This window comes from Typopeltis vanoorti, chromosome 16 (genome assembly GCF_054136105.1).
Source record: "Typopeltis vanoorti isolate ZY-2024b chromosome 16, IOZ_Tvanoo_1.0, whole genome shotgun sequence".
NCBI classification, from domain to species: domain Eukaryota; kingdom Metazoa; phylum Arthropoda; class Arachnida; order Uropygi; family Thelyphonidae; genus Typopeltis; species Typopeltis vanoorti.
Window position 1 is genome coordinate 10,622,741 of NC_143564.1, and position 20,204 is coordinate 10,642,944.

Consider the following 20,204-nt stretch of genomic DNA (forward strand, 5'->3'; position numbering starts at 1 on the left):
TACAATCTAGAAATTCTTTAACAAAGAAACAAAGAAAATAACAACAACTAAACCAATACTATACTGACATCGGAGTTCACAGTATATCTCAGATACAATTTACTATGAAATTTCACTTTCGCATTCGACTCTATCATTCTCATCATTGGACTTGAGTAGCATTCACTGAATCTTTTCAACATCTGATGGATTATCCAATTGATATATTTTTCCAGCCATTTTCAATGGTAAATAAATAAAATAAAATAAAAAAACTAAACAAATATTATACTGATATCGGAGTTTGCGGTATTTCTCAGATACAATTTAGTATCAAATATCACATGCCTTTACATAACACATGTTAAACCAAAATTGACCGCATAAACAGTGTGGAATATCACTTGTAATACATGCATGTGCAGCTAGACATGACCTCCAAGCTATACACTGAATATGTGTAAGAATATTTATATTAAACAATTTGTTTGTATCTGTCAGATTAGCTGCAACCTCTTCAGGGTTAAAGGTTACCTGTTCTAAGTTTTTGGAACTTGGGTGGTTTTGAACATGTTGTTCCTGCCTGGTCTCTTAAGACAACCAACCAGTTCGAAACAGCTGTCAGACCATTGAAACCTTAATCAAATGTACTAATAAAAGGCGAATATATGGACTCTTGGGCAGCACTCATGTCTTTTAAGTAGTGCAAGATAAGGCAACTCAAGTATGCCAAGGATTGTATTCTCATAAGCTCTTGGGTCAACTTATGAAAATTTCATAGTTTATCCAAACTTTCGGTTTTGAAATAATGTTGGATTTAATATCCATTTTGCCTATATAATTTTACATCGCCGACTTATCACTCTTTCTTTTAGTAATTTCTGGCTATACACTTTTATAGTTGCATATATAAGCAATTTTTATTTCTTATAAATGTAACTTGATTACTAAACTGTTATAAAATGTTGGACAGTTGTTTTAGATTCTGGATAATAAGCTGTCATGTGAGCCTACTTAAGATGAAATTGGTTCAGTAAATATCTGCTGAAAATAGATCTTAAAAGATGTCATGTTCTATTAAGAGAGAGTAGATTAGTTTAAATTCGTTGATGCTAAGCTGCTTGCCATGTAGTTAATTCATGTATTTCTATTTTGTAAAAATGGTTATACTTAATGCAGAATTATTTATGAAATGGCAGATTTTTAGTTAATATGATTTTTAAATAGAAAATAATATATATTTCTGTTGGAGCTATATGCTTTGGGAATTATCAATGACAAAGGCAGGTGATTATAATAGTCTTAGACGTCAACTTCGGGAAGTTTCATGGAGGGAGGAATTGGAAGGCCGGGATATCACCAGTGCGTGGGAAATTGTGAAAGAATATTTGTTATCAGCAATGGTAAGTTGTATACCACGAGTGAAGAAGAGGGCGCAATTTGGAGTAAAGTGGATGACAAACAATATTAAACAGGAATTGCATGCGAAAAAGAGGCTATGGAAGAGATATAAGGAGACAGGTGAAGAGATGCATGAGGAATATAAGACACAGGCCAGAAGAGTGACTCGTGTGGTAAGGAAAGCGAAACTGGAATATGAGAGGAGATTGGCCCTAAGATCCAAAGAAAATCCTAGGGAATTTTTTAGCTATGTGGCCAGTAGGAGGAGAAATGACTGTGGAAGAATGATATTGTGGGATAAAAATGGGAATAGAGTGACTGATGCAGAGGACATAGTGGAATTGTTCAATGAACACTTTATTGGAGTATTTCATCCTAGAGGAGTCAGTTTTAATGCTAGAGGGATAGGACTGGTACGAGGTCTGGAGGTACAGGAGGAGAGTGTGTTTCAGATACTGAGTACTCTGGATGTCAGTAAAGCTGTGGGACTGGATGGTATTTCGCCACGAGTTTTGAGAGAATGTGCTAGGGAATTGACAATACCTTTAACGTGGCTTTTCAATGAAAGTCTGGCTTTGGCAAAGGTGCCCAGGGAATGGAAGGAAGGTAAGATAGTGCCATTGCATAAGGGTGGTAACAGACTGGAAGTGTCTAATTATAGGCCAGTCTGTGTGTCATCAGTAGTTGTTAAGATCTTGGAGAAAGTAGTGAGGGACCGTGTACAGCATTGGGCAGATGAGGGTAATGTTATCTGTGAGAATCAACATGGATTTGTGAAAGGACGCTCTTGTTTTAGCAATATGCTAGCCTTTTATAATAAAGTTACAAGAGCATTAGATGAGGGAAAGGCATATACTGCAATTTTCTTAGACTTGGCGAAGGCATTTGACAGGGTGCCACATGATAAGCTGATATTTAAGTTGCAGCACATGGGTCTGGATGTCAGATTGGTCAACTGGATTCAGGATTGGCTGTCTGATAGGTATCAGAGAGTTGTGTATGGTGGAGCAGTTTCCAGGAGGCAGAGGGTTACAAGTGGGGTCCCACAGGGCTCAGTACTAGGACCTATATTGTTTAACCTTTATATCAATGACATAGCCAGTGGATTGCAGGGGGATATTCAGTTGTTTGCGGATGATGCGAAGCTTGGAAGGATTATTAGTAATAGTGCAGATGTGGTAGCCCTGCAAGAGGATTTAAATAAGCTAGATAGATGGGCAAATGAATGGGGGTGTCAGTTTAATGCAGCAAAATGTAAGGTCTTGAGGTTTGGGAAACATCGATGGGATGCTGCATACTCTATGGGAGGAGTTATACTGGAGGAAGTAGGGGAGACAAGAGATCTGGGGTTGATGATTGATAGAAACCTGAAGTTTAGGGGACATATTGCAAAGGTGGTGAAGGTAACACAGAGGATTGCTGCTATTATGAGAAGGACACTGACCTGCAGAGATAAGAGGGTTATCATTCCGTTGTATAAGTCTCTGATTAGACCACACTTGGACTATTGTTCTCAGATTTGGTCCCCAGGATTTGAAGGGGATAAATTAACCGTGGAAAGGATACAAAGACGGATGACAAAGATGGTTTCAGGGCTGTACAAGGATAGTTATGAGGATCGGCTTAGAGAATGTGGACTGCAGAGTTTGGTGGATAGAAGAAGGAGAGGTGATATGATTGAGACTTTTAAACTGTTGAGAGGTGGTTACAGGGTTGACACTGGGGAGTTCTTTCGCTTGGTTGATCAGCGGGAAGGAGTGATGACAAGAGGCCATCCCTGGAAGTTACGAAAGGAAACTGTGAGCAAGAGGGTAAGGAGTGGTTTCTTTGTGTGGAGGGTGGTTGAGCCGTGGAATGCATTGCCTGATGGAGTGGTGGGAGCGAGAACGGTCAGTGGGTTTAAGGAGTGGTATGATAAACTTTGTGTTTCTCAGGGGGGGACTTCCCCTCGATGAGTCTTGACAGACTTTATGTCTTAGAAAGGACCTCCCTCGATGAGTCTTTTGACTCCTTGGAGGCCTGAATAATAATAATAATAATAATAATAATAATTATTTTTTACAGCCTATTCTCAGTACTTCGGCTGTGCAATCCAAAAAATGTGATGATAAGAGAGGAAGAGAAGGTTGCCCTACACGTACTGTTTTACTGAAACAGGTGTATATAATATAGTAAATTATAAAATAATATGTTCAGGTCAGATAAAAATATTATGACTTCATTATATATTTCTTCATTTAAAATTGTTTTTGTTTGTTTGCTTTTGGTGTTAAGGCTCTCTGGTCGGGGAAGACATGCTGTCAGAAAGCTCCTGAAAGATCTGTGATTTTTGTTCATTAATTGTTTTCTTAGATTTAATTGTGTATTTTAGTATATTATTGTAGTTTTTTAGTGTAATTATTGCACTACTGCATTTTATAAGATAATTGCAGAAATATAATTAGTTTTTACTAATCTTAAGAATGGTGCCAAAAATTGGTCACATCAAAGCAGTGTCTAAAGCTCAAGTTGTTACTACTGAGGAGATCATTTGTCCTGATGAACAAAAGTACTGCAGTAGTGATGATGATAATTTATCTGAGAATAAGCTGACATTAGAAATATCTCAATGAAAAGAAATTATTAGAAAATCGTCCAGAGCTTGGAAAAGGTGGAAAAATATTTGACTAAACTTATGATAAGAAAAAGGATCAGAACAAGAACAGGCAGGAAAGTGCTGAACAACTTGGTAATCATAATAGTAATAACAACAAGGTAAGTCAGTTAAAATCTAAGAAAAAAGAGGTGATATGGTATGGTGATTTAATCTTAAAATTTGTGCTTGCTGAGGGAGCCACCACCAGGGGAGAAAATTAAAAATATGACAAACCAAAAAAGAAAAGAGATAGTAGTTCTGGTAGGTACTAATAATTTAAGTAGTGACAGATACAGTATGAGAGAAGATATGAAAGGTCTGTTGGAAGAAGCATGAAAGAAATGTGAGAGAGTAAAAATTGTAGGATTGTTACCCAGATATGACACTACTGAGTAAGAAGGAGGGCAATGATAGCAAATGATTTCATGCTCAGGCTGTATAGAAGAAATGGATGCAAGTTTTTAGATGTGTGGAGTGAGTTTGATGGAAGAAAAGACTTGTATGAGACGGATGGTCTGCACTTGAATTTTTGGCGTCAGGAGCCTGGAAAATTTACTTCTTGGTATGAGACCTAATGCAGAGAAACTACAGGAACAACTAAAGTTATTTCTTCACCAAAAATATCAAAATTCTGTAACATCATCAAGAGAGGAATAGGAAAAATGCGTGCGAAAGTTCAGATATGGTGTGCAAACATGACAAAGATATGAATGTCTTCAAACATAGTTATGTATGTGGCGAAGGGGTGGAAAAATATGCTTTGGGTTTGGATGTTTTAAGTATGTCTGAAGAGGGAAAAGAGAAAATTCTAGAACAAGACCAAATAGACTGCATATCTAATTATAAGAATAGGAGAGGTGGTAATTTATTCTGTCTATACACAAATGCCAGGAGCATCAGAAACAAAGGGGTTAAGTCTGTTTCTTTATTGAATATGACGTGGCCTAAGATTGTTGGCATTAGTGAAACCTGGCTATCAGAATCAGATATGGTAAGTGGGATCGAGTGTAATGTTGTTTTTTTTTTTGAATGACAGAAGAGAGGAGGAGTACTACTAATGATATTAGATGACTTGAGTCCAGTTCGGGTAGAAACACAAGAAAACAATGATGGTAAATAAAAATGTCCCATGTAGCGGTGAGTTTGAGTCTATCTTGTATGAAGTGGAGGTCATTAGAATGAAATATATGGTGGGGTGTTGCTACAGACCTTGCGGCTCAGTTGCAGGGGACGAAGAAATACATCACCAATTTAACCTTATGGGTATCAAACGAGTCATTAGTATGGGTGACTTTAATTTTCCAAACATTGAAGAGAAATCTCTTGGTAATAAGAAAGAAGAGGAATTTATTGAATTGTTGCAAGACAACTTTCTCAAGCAGCATGTGAAAGAAAGAACTCAAGGTCAAAGTGTTGGATTTGCTCATAGCATCAAAAGAGGTCTCTGTTAAGAATATGGCTATTTTACTACCAATTAGAGATAGTGATCATGCTGTGAGCCTCCATAGCTCAGTCAGAATAGATGAAGCCATTTGGTCAGAAAGACCTGGGTTTGATTCCCATCCATGACATGAGGAACCTTTATCTGGTCTTTTTTGACTAAAGGTTAATTAACCGTCTCATATGGAGGTGGAGGTTTATTCCTCCCAGTAACTCTGCTTTTTCATCCCTCAAAACAAGCAAACCGGTCCCTTACACACATGGCTACAATCATATATATATATATTTATGGAAAGTAAGCAACGGGAACCCACCTTGCTTCATGATCATCTCCCTGGTATATCAGCTGCAACCCTCTCAAAAAGAGGAGGCCACAGGATTAGAATAGATCATGCTGTGCTTTCCTGGGAAATATCTAATTGTATTGATGCTCCATTTAAAACAGGTTACATGCTGAACTACAAACCTGGAAATTATGATCAACATAGGAGAATACTATCTTTTTCCCCATGGTATCAGTTACTGCATGAGAATCTTTGAAAAAGTGCTTAAATGAGGCGATATCTGAATGTATCCCTAGTGTTCAAAGAATTATTATTCTTATTATTATTCAGGCCTCCATGGAGTCAAAAGACTCATCATGGGAGGTCCTTCCTAGGAAACACAAAGTCTATCAAAACTCATCGTGTGAGGTCCCTGCTAGGAAACACAAAGTCTATCATACCACTCCTTAAACTCATTGACCGTTCTCGCTCTCACCACTCTATCAGGCAATGCATTCCACGGTTCAACCACCCTCCATGCAAAGAAACCACTCCTCAACCTCTTGCTCACAGCTTCCTTTCGTAACTTCCATTGATAGCCCCTTGTCATCACTCCTTCCTGCTATTCCACCAAGCAAAAGAACGCCCCAGTGTCAACTCTGTAACCACCTCTCAACAGTTTAAAAGTCTCAATCATATTACTTCTCCTTCTTCTATCCACCAAACTCTGATCAGGGTTATACAATGGAATGATAACTCTTTTATCTCTGCAGGTCAGTGTCCTCATTATTGCAGCAATCCTCCATGTTACCTTCACCACCTTTGAAATATGTCCCCTGAATTTCTGGTTTCTATCACTCATCAGCCCCAGATCTCTTGTCTCCCCTGTTTTCTCCAGTATAGCTCCTCCAATAGAGTATGCAGCATCCCACTGATGTTTCCCAAAACTCAAGACCTCACATGTTACTGCATTCAACCGATATCCCTATTCATTTGCCCATCTGTGTACCTTATTTAAATTTTCTTGCAGGGCTTCCACACCTGCACTATTACTCAGTGACTCACCCAGGCAAGGGGATAAGCCCCCCCCCCCCAAAAAAAAGAAAGAAAAAGGAAAAAACACTAGAAAATTTTCCAAAAATCTTTTTCTAATTAATTTTTTTTTTTTTATTTACATTGTGTCGTGTCTTTTATTTCTATACTACTTATGAATTAGCGGTCACATAAGGTGGGAATACCGTATAGCTCATTGAATCACGGCCACCAAGCGCTACTTCGTTTGGCCGAGCCGGGCCAAAGTAGGTTATGGGTATCATGTATTGGTGATCACTGCAGATGCTCAGTCATAGGTCGTAGTGCGTATTCTCAAGTTGTATACTTAACTCGGCCTCCACTCCCGAAGATTAAATCTTGAGTGCTTGCCCCCCCCCCCCCCCACAAGATTAAATCCTGAGTGCGCACTGCTATTACTAATAACCCTCCCAGCTTCACATCAAATTTCAGGTTTCTATCAATCATCAACCGCAGATCTCTTGTCTCCCCTACTTCCTCCAGTATATTTCCTCCAATAGAGTATGCAGCGTCCCATCGATGTGTCCCAAACCTCAAGGCTTACATTTTGCTGCATTAAACTGACATCCCCCCATTCATTTGCCCATCTGTCTAGCTTATTCAAATCCTCTTGCATTACTACCACATCTGCATTATTATGAATAACCCTTCCCAACTTCACATTATCTGCAATCCACTGACAATGTCACTGATATAAAGGTTAAACAATATAGGTCCCAGTACTGAGCCCCGTGGAACCCCACTTGTAACCCTCTGCCTCCTTGAAACTACCCCACCATACACAACTCTCTGATACCTATCAGACAGCCAATCCTGAATCCAGTTGACCAACCTGACATCCAGACCCATGTGCTGCAACTTAAATATCAGCTTATTATGTGGCACCCTGTCAAATGCCTTCACTAAATCCAAGAAAATGGCAGTATATGCCTTGCCCTCATCTACTGCTCTTGTAACTTTATTATAAAAGGCTAGCATATTACTAAAACAAGAGTGCCTCTTCACAAATCGATGCTTACTCTCTCACTGACAACATTACCCTCATCTGCCCAATGCTGTATACAGTCCCTCACTAATTTCTCCAAGATCTTAACCTCTGGTGACACACAAACTGGCCTATAATTAGACATTCCCAGTCTGCTACCACCCTTATGCAATGGCACTATCTTACCTTCCTTCCATTCCCTGAGCACCTTTCCTGTAGCTAGACTTTCATTGAAAAGCCAGGTCAAAGTAGCTGTCAGTTCTTTAGCACATTCACTCAAAACTCGTGGTGAAATACCACCCAGTCCCACAGCTTTACTGACATCCAGAGTACTAGTATTTGGAACACACTCTCCTCTTGCACCTCTAAACCTTGAATCTTTCCTATCCCTTTACTATTAAAACCTGCTTCTCCAGGATGAAATACTCCAATAGTGTGCTCATTGAACAACTCCACTATGTCCTCTGCATGAGTCAGTCTATTTCCATTTTTATCCCTCAATGTGATTCTTCCACAATCATTTCTCCTCCTACTGGCTACATAGCCGAAAAATTCCTTAATATTTTCTTTCAATCTTAGTGTCAATCTCTTCTCATATTCCAGTTTTACCTTCCTCACCATACTAGTCACTCTCCTGGCCTCAGTCTTATATTCTTCGTGCCTCTGCCCTCCACCTCTCTCCTTATATCTCTTCCATAATCTCTTTTTCACCTGCAGTTCCTGCTTGTTATTGTTTGTCATCCACTTTACATTAAATTGTGTCCACTTCTTCACTAACGGAATACAGTTTACTATTGCTGCTAACAAATATTCCTTCACAATTTCCCAAGCACCAGTGATATCCTGGCCTTCCAATTCCACTTCCAAGGAACTGCCCCAAGTTTATATCTAGGCTGTATTATAATCCTGTGCCTTATAATTCCACATACGTTCCTTTTCTTTGATACTCCTGCATGTCTATTCATCTTCCAAGTCAAAACCACATGGTCACTCTCTCCAACTAGGGGGGAGCGATACCATCTAATTTATTATCAGCTCTTCCGATGCTATGACCAAATCCAAAACTCTTGAACCTCTTGTTCCCTCTGTTACATATGGCCTAAGACATTTGTCCCTAAAGAATTGTAGAAATTCCATTCCCTTATACAACATGCATTTTCCTCTTTCCAGCTTATACTGCTGTAGTTAAAATCTAGCATAACAATCATTCTTCTTGCACTCGCCAAGCTCAACTGCTTAAACATTTCCTGCTCACCACTCTCTGTACTCCTTGGTTTGTAGCAACACCCCACTAAATATCCTGTCTTGCCCACCTCTACCTCACATACTTTCAAAATCATTAGTGTCACTGCCTTCCAAAGGCTCCACTCTTAGAGGACATAAGTCGTCACTTATCATAAGCAGTACTCCACCATCACGCTTTCCCTTACTATCCTGCTGAAAAATAATATACCCTGCTACTTCTATTCCTGTTATTATATACTCTTCTGTCAACTACGTGTCAGTGATTTCAATAATCTTTGGCCAGGCTGATGCTATCAACGGCACTGATTCCTCTCCTTTATTCCAGATACTCCTGGCATTAGTATAATCTTAAAAATGCCAATGTTTCTATACTTAGCATTATCCCCTCTAGACTCCACTGGTCTCAGCATTACCTGATGTCATCCCCCTTCTCCCAAGTGCCCATTTTCCCACAAGAGGCCACCCCTGCTACCATCTCCACCCTGGCATTCTAGTTTCCCTGCATTGACACACTGACTCGTTCAGAACAGCAATCACTCCAGATGCCTACGTCCTTCCTCATTCAAATACAAGCAGTCTCTTGCATACAGTTCCCTTCTGTCTTTGAACGCCCTCCAAACATCCACACATCCACATATTCCAAACCTCCCTTCTGACACATTCTAGCTATTATGTTATTCGATATTACTGCTCTTCTGCTCAGCTCATCACTATCATACCTAGGCAACACACGCACAATCTTTCCTCTGAGTCTTCTTTCATACTACCTGAAGCAAGATTTTCATTTCTCTCGCTGCCCAATTTACATTACCTCTGAAGTCATTTGTTTCTACCATTGCAATCATCTCATCCACCCTTTCACCCCTCTTAATTGCCGTAGCCACACTTTCTATCGTTCCTCCAGGCAAACACTCCTCTTGCAACCTATTTTGCACACCAAGGATCATTGAATCCCCATACATTACACCTCTTACCACCCTGTTCCTCGATTGCTTACATGCATCCCTCACTCTCTCTGCTCTAACACTTTCTCTCTATGTTCCCCTATTTACCTGCCTTCCTGACATCACTTTATTCTTGGTTCCAGTGCTTGCTGGCATTCCCTCTCTCCTATTGTTTCCATTCTCTTCTCTTCTATCATTCCCATAACTCTCTCTCATTCCCTCTCTATAAATAAATTGATAAATAGAATAAATAGATTGGCACTGAAATGGATGTGCAACCTTATTAAGCAAGAGATCCACAAGAAGAAGATGACGCAGAAAGAATATTGTGAGAATAAGAGAGAAATGAGTTATGAAATATGTAAAGCTTGGGGCAGAAAATAACAAGTATTGTGCGGAAAGCAAATCGGAGTATGAAAAGAAATTGTCCATGCAAGCTAAAGGCAATCCAAAAGAATTTTATCGTTATGCTGTAAGCAAAAGAAAGAATGAACACGAAAGAATAACTTCGTTGAATGCAGATGGTACTCAAGTGTCAGAAGCTAATGGGATTGATCAGTTAATGAGTGCTCACTTTTCTAAGATATATCAACCCAGATGTATGTAACATGGTGCATAGTGCTACTCTTACATTGGATGAAGAATTAAAGGTGCATGAAAATGAGGTTGAAGAGCTGTTGCATAAACTTGATAAGAATTTGTCTACAGGGACAGATGGAATATCAGCTCATTTGCTAAAGGAATCATCAGCTGAATTGACTAGGCCTTTGACATATATGTATAACTTGAGTTTCAGCTCAGGAATGATACCATAGGAATGGAAGAAATGTATGATAGTTCCATTGTACAAGGGTGGCGCAAAACCTGGTGTGTGTCTAACTACCGACCTATCAGTATCTCTGGCTGAGTAGTGAAGATTTTAGAGAAGTTGGTAAGAACTCGTATACAGAAATGGGTAGACAAGCATTCTATACTCTGCAGGGAACACCATGTGTTTACTAAAGGAAGGTCATGTTTTAGCAATTTTCTCATATTTTATAACAGTGTTACAGCTGAGTTGGATAATGGGAATGGATACACTATGATAATGTTGGATTTTTCTAAGGCATTTGATAGGATACTACATGAAAGGCTGTTGCATAAACTGGAGAATATGAGATTGAAATATAAACTCTTGACTTGGATCAAGGGATGGTTTTGACAGACAGATATTGAAAAGTGGTATACAGTGGGTGTGAATCTGCCAGTTTAAGGTGACTAGTGGAGTACCTCAGGGGCCATTATTGTTCAATCTGTACATTAATGACATCAGGCAGGATGTGCAATTGTTTGCTAATAATGCGAAGATGGGCAGAGCAATCAGGAATGCTACTGATATTCAGCACTTACAAAATGATTTCAATAGGCTGGAAATTTTGGCAAACGAAAATGGCTATCAGTTTAATGTTAGTTAGTGTAAGGTTATGCACTTTGGCATGATTAGAGTTCCAGTAGCATATTATATTAGCAGGGTTATGCTACAAAAGACTGAGGAGGCATGAGGTTTTGGCATATTTTGGATAGGAATTTGAAGTTCAAAGGTCACATAGCAAAAGTTGCAAATAAAACTCAGAAGATTGGTGGCAGCGGCAGCTAAAATTGCAAATGGCGTATCACCAAGTCCTTCCCCATTAAAGACTCCATTTTGCATAATATAATACGGGATTTCATAGTGCGGGACTTGTGGAATGTATGCGTCCCGGCGGTTGTATATGTCGCAGGTGAGAGAAGGGGAAATACGTATATGCACAAAATGCAGGCAATGGGAGGAACTTGGGGAGTTAGAGATGACTATAACTGACCTCGTTGAGTCAGAGGTGGGATATTCTCCACGTAGAGAGATGAATGGTATGATAGAGGGCGAGAATAGCAAGAGAAATATGAATAAAATAATGAGAGTGGAGAGTATGGAAAGGTTGAATGATTGTGAAGTTTTCGGAGATGGTCTCAATTGGGAGGATGAATGGCAACTAAGTGGGATTGACTTGCAGAGAGAGATAGATGAGCTGAAAGAGCAGGAGGAATATCTAGGGAATGAGATGAGAAGTGTGAAAGATGAGATTAGGCGAATGGAAGATACGAATGAAAGGCAAATCAGAGTAGGAGTGAGAGAGAGAGAGAGTTATGGGAATGATAAAAGAGGAGAGAATAGGAACAAGAAGAGAGGGAATGACAGAGAGTTATGGGAATGATAGAAGAGGAGAGAATGGAAACAGTAGGAGAGAGGGAATGAGAAGAATGCAAGGGAGCACTGGAACCAGGGATAGAGTGTTGTCAGGAAGGCAGGTAAGTAAGGGAACACAGAGAGAAAGTGTTAGAGGAGAGAGAGAGTGAGGGATGCATGTGAGCAGTCGAGGAACAGGGTGGTAAGAGGTGTAATGTATGGGGACTCAATGATCCGTGGTGTGCAAGATAGGATGCGTGAAAAGTGTTTGCCTGGAGGAACGATAGAAAAAATGACTATGGCAATAAAGAGGAGGGAGTTAAAGGGTGGATGAAATGATTGTGATGGTAGGAACAAATGACTCGAGAGGCAATGTAAATTGGGCAGCGAGAGATATAAGATTCTTGCTTCAAGTTGTACGAAAGAAGTTGCAGACAGGAAAGATAGTGTATCAGATTCTTGCTTGAGGTTGTACGAAAGAAGTCGCAAAGAGGAAAGATAGTGTGCATGTTGCCTAGGTATGATAGTGATGAGCTGAGCAGAAGAGCAGTAATATTCAATAACATAATAGCTAAATGTGTAAGAAGAGAGGATTGGAATATGTGGATGCTTGGAGGGCGTTTGAGGAGAGAGAGGAATTGTATGTGAGAGACTACTTGAATTTGAATGAGGAAGGACGTAGGCATCTGGAGTGATTGCTGTTCTGAACGAGTCAGTGTGTCAATGCAGGGAAACTAGAATGCCATGGCCTCTTGTGGGAATGGGTACTTAGGAGAAGGGGAATGACATCACGTAACGCCGAGCCCAGTGGAGTCTAGAGGGGATAATGCTAAGTATAGAAATATTGGCATTTTTATGATTATACTAATGCCAGGAGTATCTGGAATAAAGGAGAGGAATTAGTGCCATTGATAGCATCAGCCTGGCCAAAGATTATTGAAATCACTGAGACGTAGTTGACAGAAGAGGATATAATAACAGGAATAGAAGTAGCAGGGTACAGCATTTTTTGGCAGGATAGGAAGAGAAAGCATGGTGGTGGAGTACTGCTTATGATAAGTGATGACTTATGTCCTCTAAGAGTGGAGCCTTTGGAAAGCAGTGACACTAGTGATTTTGAAAGCATATGGTGTAAGGTAGAGGTGGGCAAGACAGGATATTTAGTGGGGTGTTGCTACAAACCAAGGAGTGCAGAGGGTGGGGAACAAGAGATGTTTATTTAGACAATTTAGCTTGGCAAGCAAAAAGAATGATTGTTATGGGAGATTTTGACTACAGGGACTCAATGTATAAATTGGGGATGGGAAGATGCATGTAGCAATAATGGAATGGAATTTCTAGAATTCTTGAGGGATAAATGTCTTAGGCAACATGTAATATGCTGACCACTAGGCCAGCCTGGCTGGCCAAGTGGTCAGCATATCCGCTCTCCAGCCAAAAGGCTGCGGGTTCGAATCCCACCGTGGGCATGGATATTTGTGATTGTCTGTGGAAATACTAGTGGTAGTGGTGGTAGTTGGCAGTAGATGGTATTGGTGTAGTTGCGGTCAGTTGGTGGATCAGTAGTGGAAACAGTTGTAGAGTACGTGCCCTCCTTCGATGAATCTTTGGACTCCCTGGAGGTGTCGTGTAATAATAATAATAATAATAGAGGGAACAAGAGGTTCAAGAGTTTTTGATTTGGTCATAGTATCAAAAGAATTGATAATAACTGAGATGACATCTCTACCACCAGTTGGAGAGAGTGACCATGTGGTTTTGACTTGGAAGATGAATGGACATGCAGGAGTATCAAAGAGACAGGAATATATGTGGAATTATAAGGCAGGTGATTACGACAGTCTTAGACATCAACTTGTGGAAGTTTCAAGGAGGGAGGAATTGGAAGGCCAGGATATCATTAGTGCTTGGGAAATTGTTAAGGAATATTTATTAGCTGCAATAGTAAGCTCTATTACACAAGTGAAGAATATGACACAATTTGGTGTAAAGTGGATTACAAACAATATTAAACAGGTGCTGCATGTGAAAAAGAGGCTATGGAAGAGATATAAGGAGACAGGTTAGTGTATCAGGCTGCTTGGATATCTGGGCGAGCACCAAAGCAATGGCAGACAAGCATAATAACACCAGTCTTCAAGAAGGGAGACCATAAGGATTGCAGTAGCTATCATGGCATCTCTCTGCTCAACCTGCCTGGGAAAGTATGCTAAGTGCTTGGAAAGACGGTGCAGGAGCATAGTTGAGTCAAAGTTCCAGGAAGAACAATGTGGCTTTCGTCCTGGAAAAAGCATAACTGACCAAATCTTCACTTTAAGGCAAGTCTTTGAGAAATCTTGGGAATATGCCAAGAATGTCTACACATGTTTTGTGGACTTGGAGAAGGCATATGACCGGGTTCCTCGGGATAAGCTTTGGCAAGTAATACAGGAGTATGGAGTGGATGGCCAACTATTAGCTGCCATCAAGTCCCTGTATGAATGCCCAGAGTTTTGTGTCAGGGTAAACAGCACAAAGTCTGAACCTTTCGCAGTCTCCGTTGGCCTCCGCCAAGGGTGTGTTCTGTCACCCCTCCTTTTCATAATATTTATGGACTGAATTGATAGGCACAGCCGAGGCAGTGAGCGTGTCAGAATTGGAAGATGTAGCATTGGACGTCTGCTTTTTTGCAGATGACCTAATTCTGCTTAGCTCTTCCACAGATGACCTCCAGCGGACCCTGGATAGGTTTGTAGCTGTTTGTGCAGATGCTGGAATGAAGATCAGTGTGGCCAAAACTGAAACATTTGTGGTCTCAAGACAACCATCCCAGTGCACTCTACATGTAAGTGGAGTCCCAATGAGGCAGGTGGAGAAGTTTAAATACCTTGGATCCATATTCACGAATGATGGAAAATGGGATGTAGAGCTAGATACTCGAATTGGCTTGGCAAGCTCAATATTGCGGGAGCTTGGCCGTTCGGTAGTATTGAAGTGGGAGTTAAGCCAGAAGGCAAAGCTGGCTGTCTTCAATACAGCCTATGTCACCATCCTCACCTATGGTCATGAGAGTTGGGTAATGACCAAAAGAATGTGGACACGAATCCAAGCGGCTGAAATGAGGTTCCTTCGAGGGGTTGCCGGGCTGACAAGACTTGACAGAGTCAGAGGCTCTGCAATTCGGGAAGCCCTCAATACTAAACTGCTGCTTCTCCGTGTTGAGAGATCACAGTTACGTTGGTACGGGCACCTGGTCAGAATGCCACAAGAGAGGCTCCCTCAGCAGTCCATCTTTGCCAAGTCAGAGGGTGGTAGGCCACATATCTGAAGTTTAGGGGAGTTCTTTCACTTGGTTGAACAGTGGTGATGACAAGAAGCCATCCCTGGAAGTCATGAAAGGAAACCATGAGCAAGAGGGTGAGGAGTGGTTTCTTTGCATGGAGGGTGGTTGAACCATGGAATGCATTGCCTGATGGAGTGGTGAGACGGAGAACAGTCAATGGGTTTAAGGAGTGGTATGATAGACTATGTGTTTCTTACAAGGGACCTCCCCTTGATGAGTCTTGATAGACGTTGTGTTTCCTAGGAAGGACCTCCCGCGAAGAGTCTTTTGACTCCATGGAGGCCTGAATAATAATAATAATAATGTTGCTGTGATAGCCTGTTGTTTTTAATTGTTTTGTCGTGTGAGTAATTCAGGTATAGGCTTTTTATATCCTGTTCCTGCTCTGCAGATGAAGTAGATCTTTCCACTTTAATCTTGGACGTTCACGGTCTCTTCTTCCTGTAGGTTGATATTTATATGCTAATTTGGGGAAACTATTGTTATTCATCCTTTCTGTGTGCTGTAACAAATTTTGCTGATATTCTTCTATTTCTTGTATGATGTTTTTTGCATCTAATCATTCTCTTATTTCTGTGTTTTTCTTTTTATCTAACCTAGTGAGTCCCTGGAGAGGGCTTAGAAACTTCATCTGTGCTGCATCTAGTCTTGTTACTTTGTTTTAGAATCCAAGTTTCACTTCCAAATTTGAGAGATGAATTTGAGTTTCTTTAGTCATTTGTTTTCCAAAATTTCTTTTAATTATACCATTCATTCTATTGTAAATTTGTAGTCCTGCTTCCAATTATGAATCAGTATTGTATTGCGCGATTATATTTCCCAATTATTTGAATTCTGTAACTTGTTCTGTTATTTTATTCTTAAGCATAATTTTGATTTCTGAATAGTGTTTCCACACATTGCCATAGCTTTTGTTTTTGCATCAGAGATTTTCATTTTAAATTTTTTTGCTATTTCATTTAGATGGTTAGTTGCAATTTGGAGTTTATATTCTGAATTTGAAATTAGTACTTGATCATCTGCATAAAAATATATTATAAAAATATTATAAAAGTTATATTATAAAAATATATTATATTATTTTATATTATTTATTAATTATTTATATTATATTATATTATTTATTAATTATTTATATTATATTATATTATTTTATATTATTTTATATTATTTATTAATTATTTATATTATAAAATATAAATTTTGTATAAAAATATTTTATAAAATTGAATAAAATAAAATAGTTTTGTGTTCGAGGATATTTGGTGAACATTGTCATTTTGTAATGCTGCAGAAAGATAGGTAATTTTTTTTCAAATTTTTGCTAATAATATTCAGCTAATTTATTGCATTTATTCTTTTATAAGTGTTTGAGATAGTCTGAGTAATTTAGACATAACTAAAACATCAGATATATTGTTAGCATGGCACCTATTCATAGAAGAACAACAGTGGTCAAGATGTCTTTCATGGGCAAGCTAAAGTTGCATGATTTTGTCAGTGTAAAATTTGTGAGATGTATCCATCATGAAGGTTGAAAGGTTTGTGAAAGGAGAGCAAAACTGGTGAGAGAGTGTGTAATAAATGTTTGAAAGTGAATGCAGAGAGAACAGATTATATGATAGGAAAGTAAAGAGCATCGATACAAGACTGAAATTGTGGTGGCAGAAGTTCAGGAGAAAGTAGAAGACCTAATTAAAGAGTTGCATGCTTGTATGTAATCCTTAAGAGAACACAGCACAAGATCAAAAGGCTGCAGAAACAGCAAGATATCAGTCAAAATGAAAACAGAAAATGAACAAGAGGTTCAAAGACAAAAAGAAAATTGTAAGAATAATTGAGAGAATAAGTGTAAGCAAATAATTATTTATGGCGATTCTATGACGAAGGGAGTTCTCCCTTCCCTGAAAACACTGTAATATCTTGTTTGCCTATTGCGAAATTAATAATATTAGTAATGCTGTCAGAATTCAGAAACAGAAGGTGAAAGAATTGATTGTTTTAGCTGGAACCAATGACTTTAGAGGTAATAAGTAATGTATGAGAGAGGATGTGAAAGAGTTGTTGGAAGAAGCTAAAAAAGAAGAGTGAGAGGGAAGTAACAGGTGGGAGATAAATTTCATCGTCCAGTGTGAGACCACCACCACCCCACTTATTGGAGTCCTGAAGTGGCTTGAAAAAGTTTCATGTTTGATCTCCAGAGCAGGATTTCCAGACTATGTACAATTAAAACAAATTTGAAAAAAAAATTATTAAAAAAAAAAAATTCCTAACCTGCCCACAGTACAAAAAATGTACTATAGATTTACAAATATCCTTTTTTTGTGGGCAGGAGCAACATTCAAAAAAAAAAAAAAATCTGACAATGATGCAGAGGTCACTGACTTGTAAAGGTAAAGTATAAGGTCTTAATTAGGTCACATATATACTGCTGTGCACAGATTGGGTCACCTGGTTTTCAAAAGGATGACGATATTGGAAAGGTTCCAGAAGCGATTGACTAAGGTAACATATGGTCTCTGGAATGTTGAATATGAAGAAAGGTTGAGAAGTTGAAAATTGCAGTCTAGTGGACAGGAGGCAGAGGGATAATATGATAGAGACACATATCATATCATATATAGGCAGGTTTTCTTGCAAGGAGTGTTGTGAATGATTGGAATGCATTGTCTGAGAGCGTGATGTCTGCAAGGAATTTCAATGTATTTAAGGCACAGTATGATGAGCTGTGTATATGACAACGTGACCTCTTGCAATGAGTCTTTCACTCCATGGGGATCTTGAGATGATAATAGTAATAATAAAGTTGGTGAGTGTCAGCTCTGGAAAAGTCCCTAAGGAGTGGAAGAAGGGCAAAATAATTCCCTTGCATATAAAGGAGGAAGGATATATGTTTGTGGTAGCAAATTATACACCAATCAGTATTCAGGATTTCAGGATTGGCAATAAAGGTATGGGGATCCTTTTATCATACATGCAGCTCATTATAGTGTGCCTTAAACACACTCAAATTCTCTGCAGACACCACACTCTCAGGTATTCCACTCATTCACAACTCTGCATGAAAAAAAACCTGCTTCTCACTACCCTACTCACACCCTCTTTATACAGTTTCCACGGATGACCTCTGGTTCTCTCCTGATCTCCCACTGTTCTCTGTAGCACCTCGCCAACATTGATCCTATAACAATTCCTTACTAACTTGTAGGTCTCTATCATATCTCCCCTCTTTCTCCTTTCCACTACACTCTGTAAATTGCATCTTCTCAATCTTTCCTCATATTCGACATTCCAGAGGTCAGAAACTACCTTAGTCAGTTCCCTCTGGACCCTTTCCAACATCTCTTCATCCTTTTGAAAACCAGGTGACCAAATCTGGGCACCTGGTTTTCAAAAGCCTTATATAATGGAACAAGAATCTCCCTACTTCTACAAGTCAGTGTACTTTGCATCATTCCCAGAAGTCTTTGTGTTGTCTTCACAATTTTGGCAATGTGTCCCCTAAACTTCAGATCCTTATCCACCATCAATCCAAGAGCTCTTATTTCCTCCACCTCCAACAATATATCCCCACCAAGCATAAATTTTGCATCCCATCTTTGTTTTCCAAATTTTAAAACCTTATATTTTGCAAAATTCAACTTGCATTCCCATTCCCATGCTCAGTCACTCAATTTATTCAAGTCTTCTTCTTCTTGTAAGGCAACAACACATCTTCTCAACTCTTCATAGTTCGTCCAACTTTGCATCATATGCAAACAAGTGAATATCTCCATCCAAATCTTCGCCGATATCATTAACCTACAAGATAAACAGTAATAGCCCTAAAACAGACCCCTGAGGTACACCACTAATGACTCTCCTTTTCTGGGATATTGCTCCGCCATACACAACTCGCTGATATATCAGATAGCCAGTCTACGATCCAATGCTTAATATCTTACATAATATCCAACTCCATCCACTCCAGTTTGACTATCAACTTATCATGCAGTAATCTATCAAAAATCAACTTATCATGCGGTAATCTATCAAAAAGCCTTTGCAAAATCTAAGTATATTACTGTGTATCCCTCTCCTCTGTCCAACGAAGCAGTCACCTTATTGTAAGAAGTAAGTAGATTGCTAAAACATGACCTACCGTTAGCAAATCCATGTTGTCCATCAAAGATAATACCATTGTTGTCAACCCAATTCTGGATCCTAGTTCTCACAAACTTCTCCAACAACTTAACCACACAACACTTGACAGACAGATAGACCTATAATTTGATGCTCGAGTTCTATCACCTCCCTTATGAAGCGGCACAATCTTTCCCTTCTTCCACTCGTTAAGAACTTGACCCAGTGCAAGACTCATATTAAAAATATGTCAAGGCAGATGTCAGCTCCCTGGCACATTCCTTCAGAATACGTGGTAATATTATCAAGTCCAACAGCCTTATTAACATCTAGTTTGCTCAACTCCCCACACACCTCTGCTCACTTGCAGTCAGTCTCTCCTCCCCATCATCAACTGCTCTCAATCTCTCCATGAAGTTACATTGACAAGAATCAAAGACCTTTATGAACTGCTCATTAAGTATCTCCACTATATCTTCCACAACAGCTGTCCTTATACCATTTTCTTCAATATTGTCATCCTTCTATAATCATTTTGGAAGGTTCCCCCCCCCCTCCCATTTGGGTAGACTACAATAACTTTAGTTTAATTCT

The 20,204-nt window shown here is 39.3% G+C and overlaps 1 protein-coding gene across 4 annotated transcripts in view; it reads left to right on the forward strand.

Annotated features, from left to right (window-relative positions):
• LOC150097844 (nonsense-mediated mRNA decay factor SMG9-like) overlaps window positions 1-20,204 on the forward strand; it is a 286,780-nt gene that overhangs the window by 118,501 nt on the left and 148,075 nt on the right. For all 4 annotated transcript variants that reach the window (XM_090406489.1, XM_090406490.1, XM_090406491.1 and 1 more), the window contains one exon: window positions 3,445-3,537. In XM_090406489.1, coding sequence (XP_090262615.1) covers window positions 3,445-3,537 — 93 coding nt within the window. The remainder of the gene's footprint in view (window positions 1-3,444; window positions 3,538-20,204) is intronic.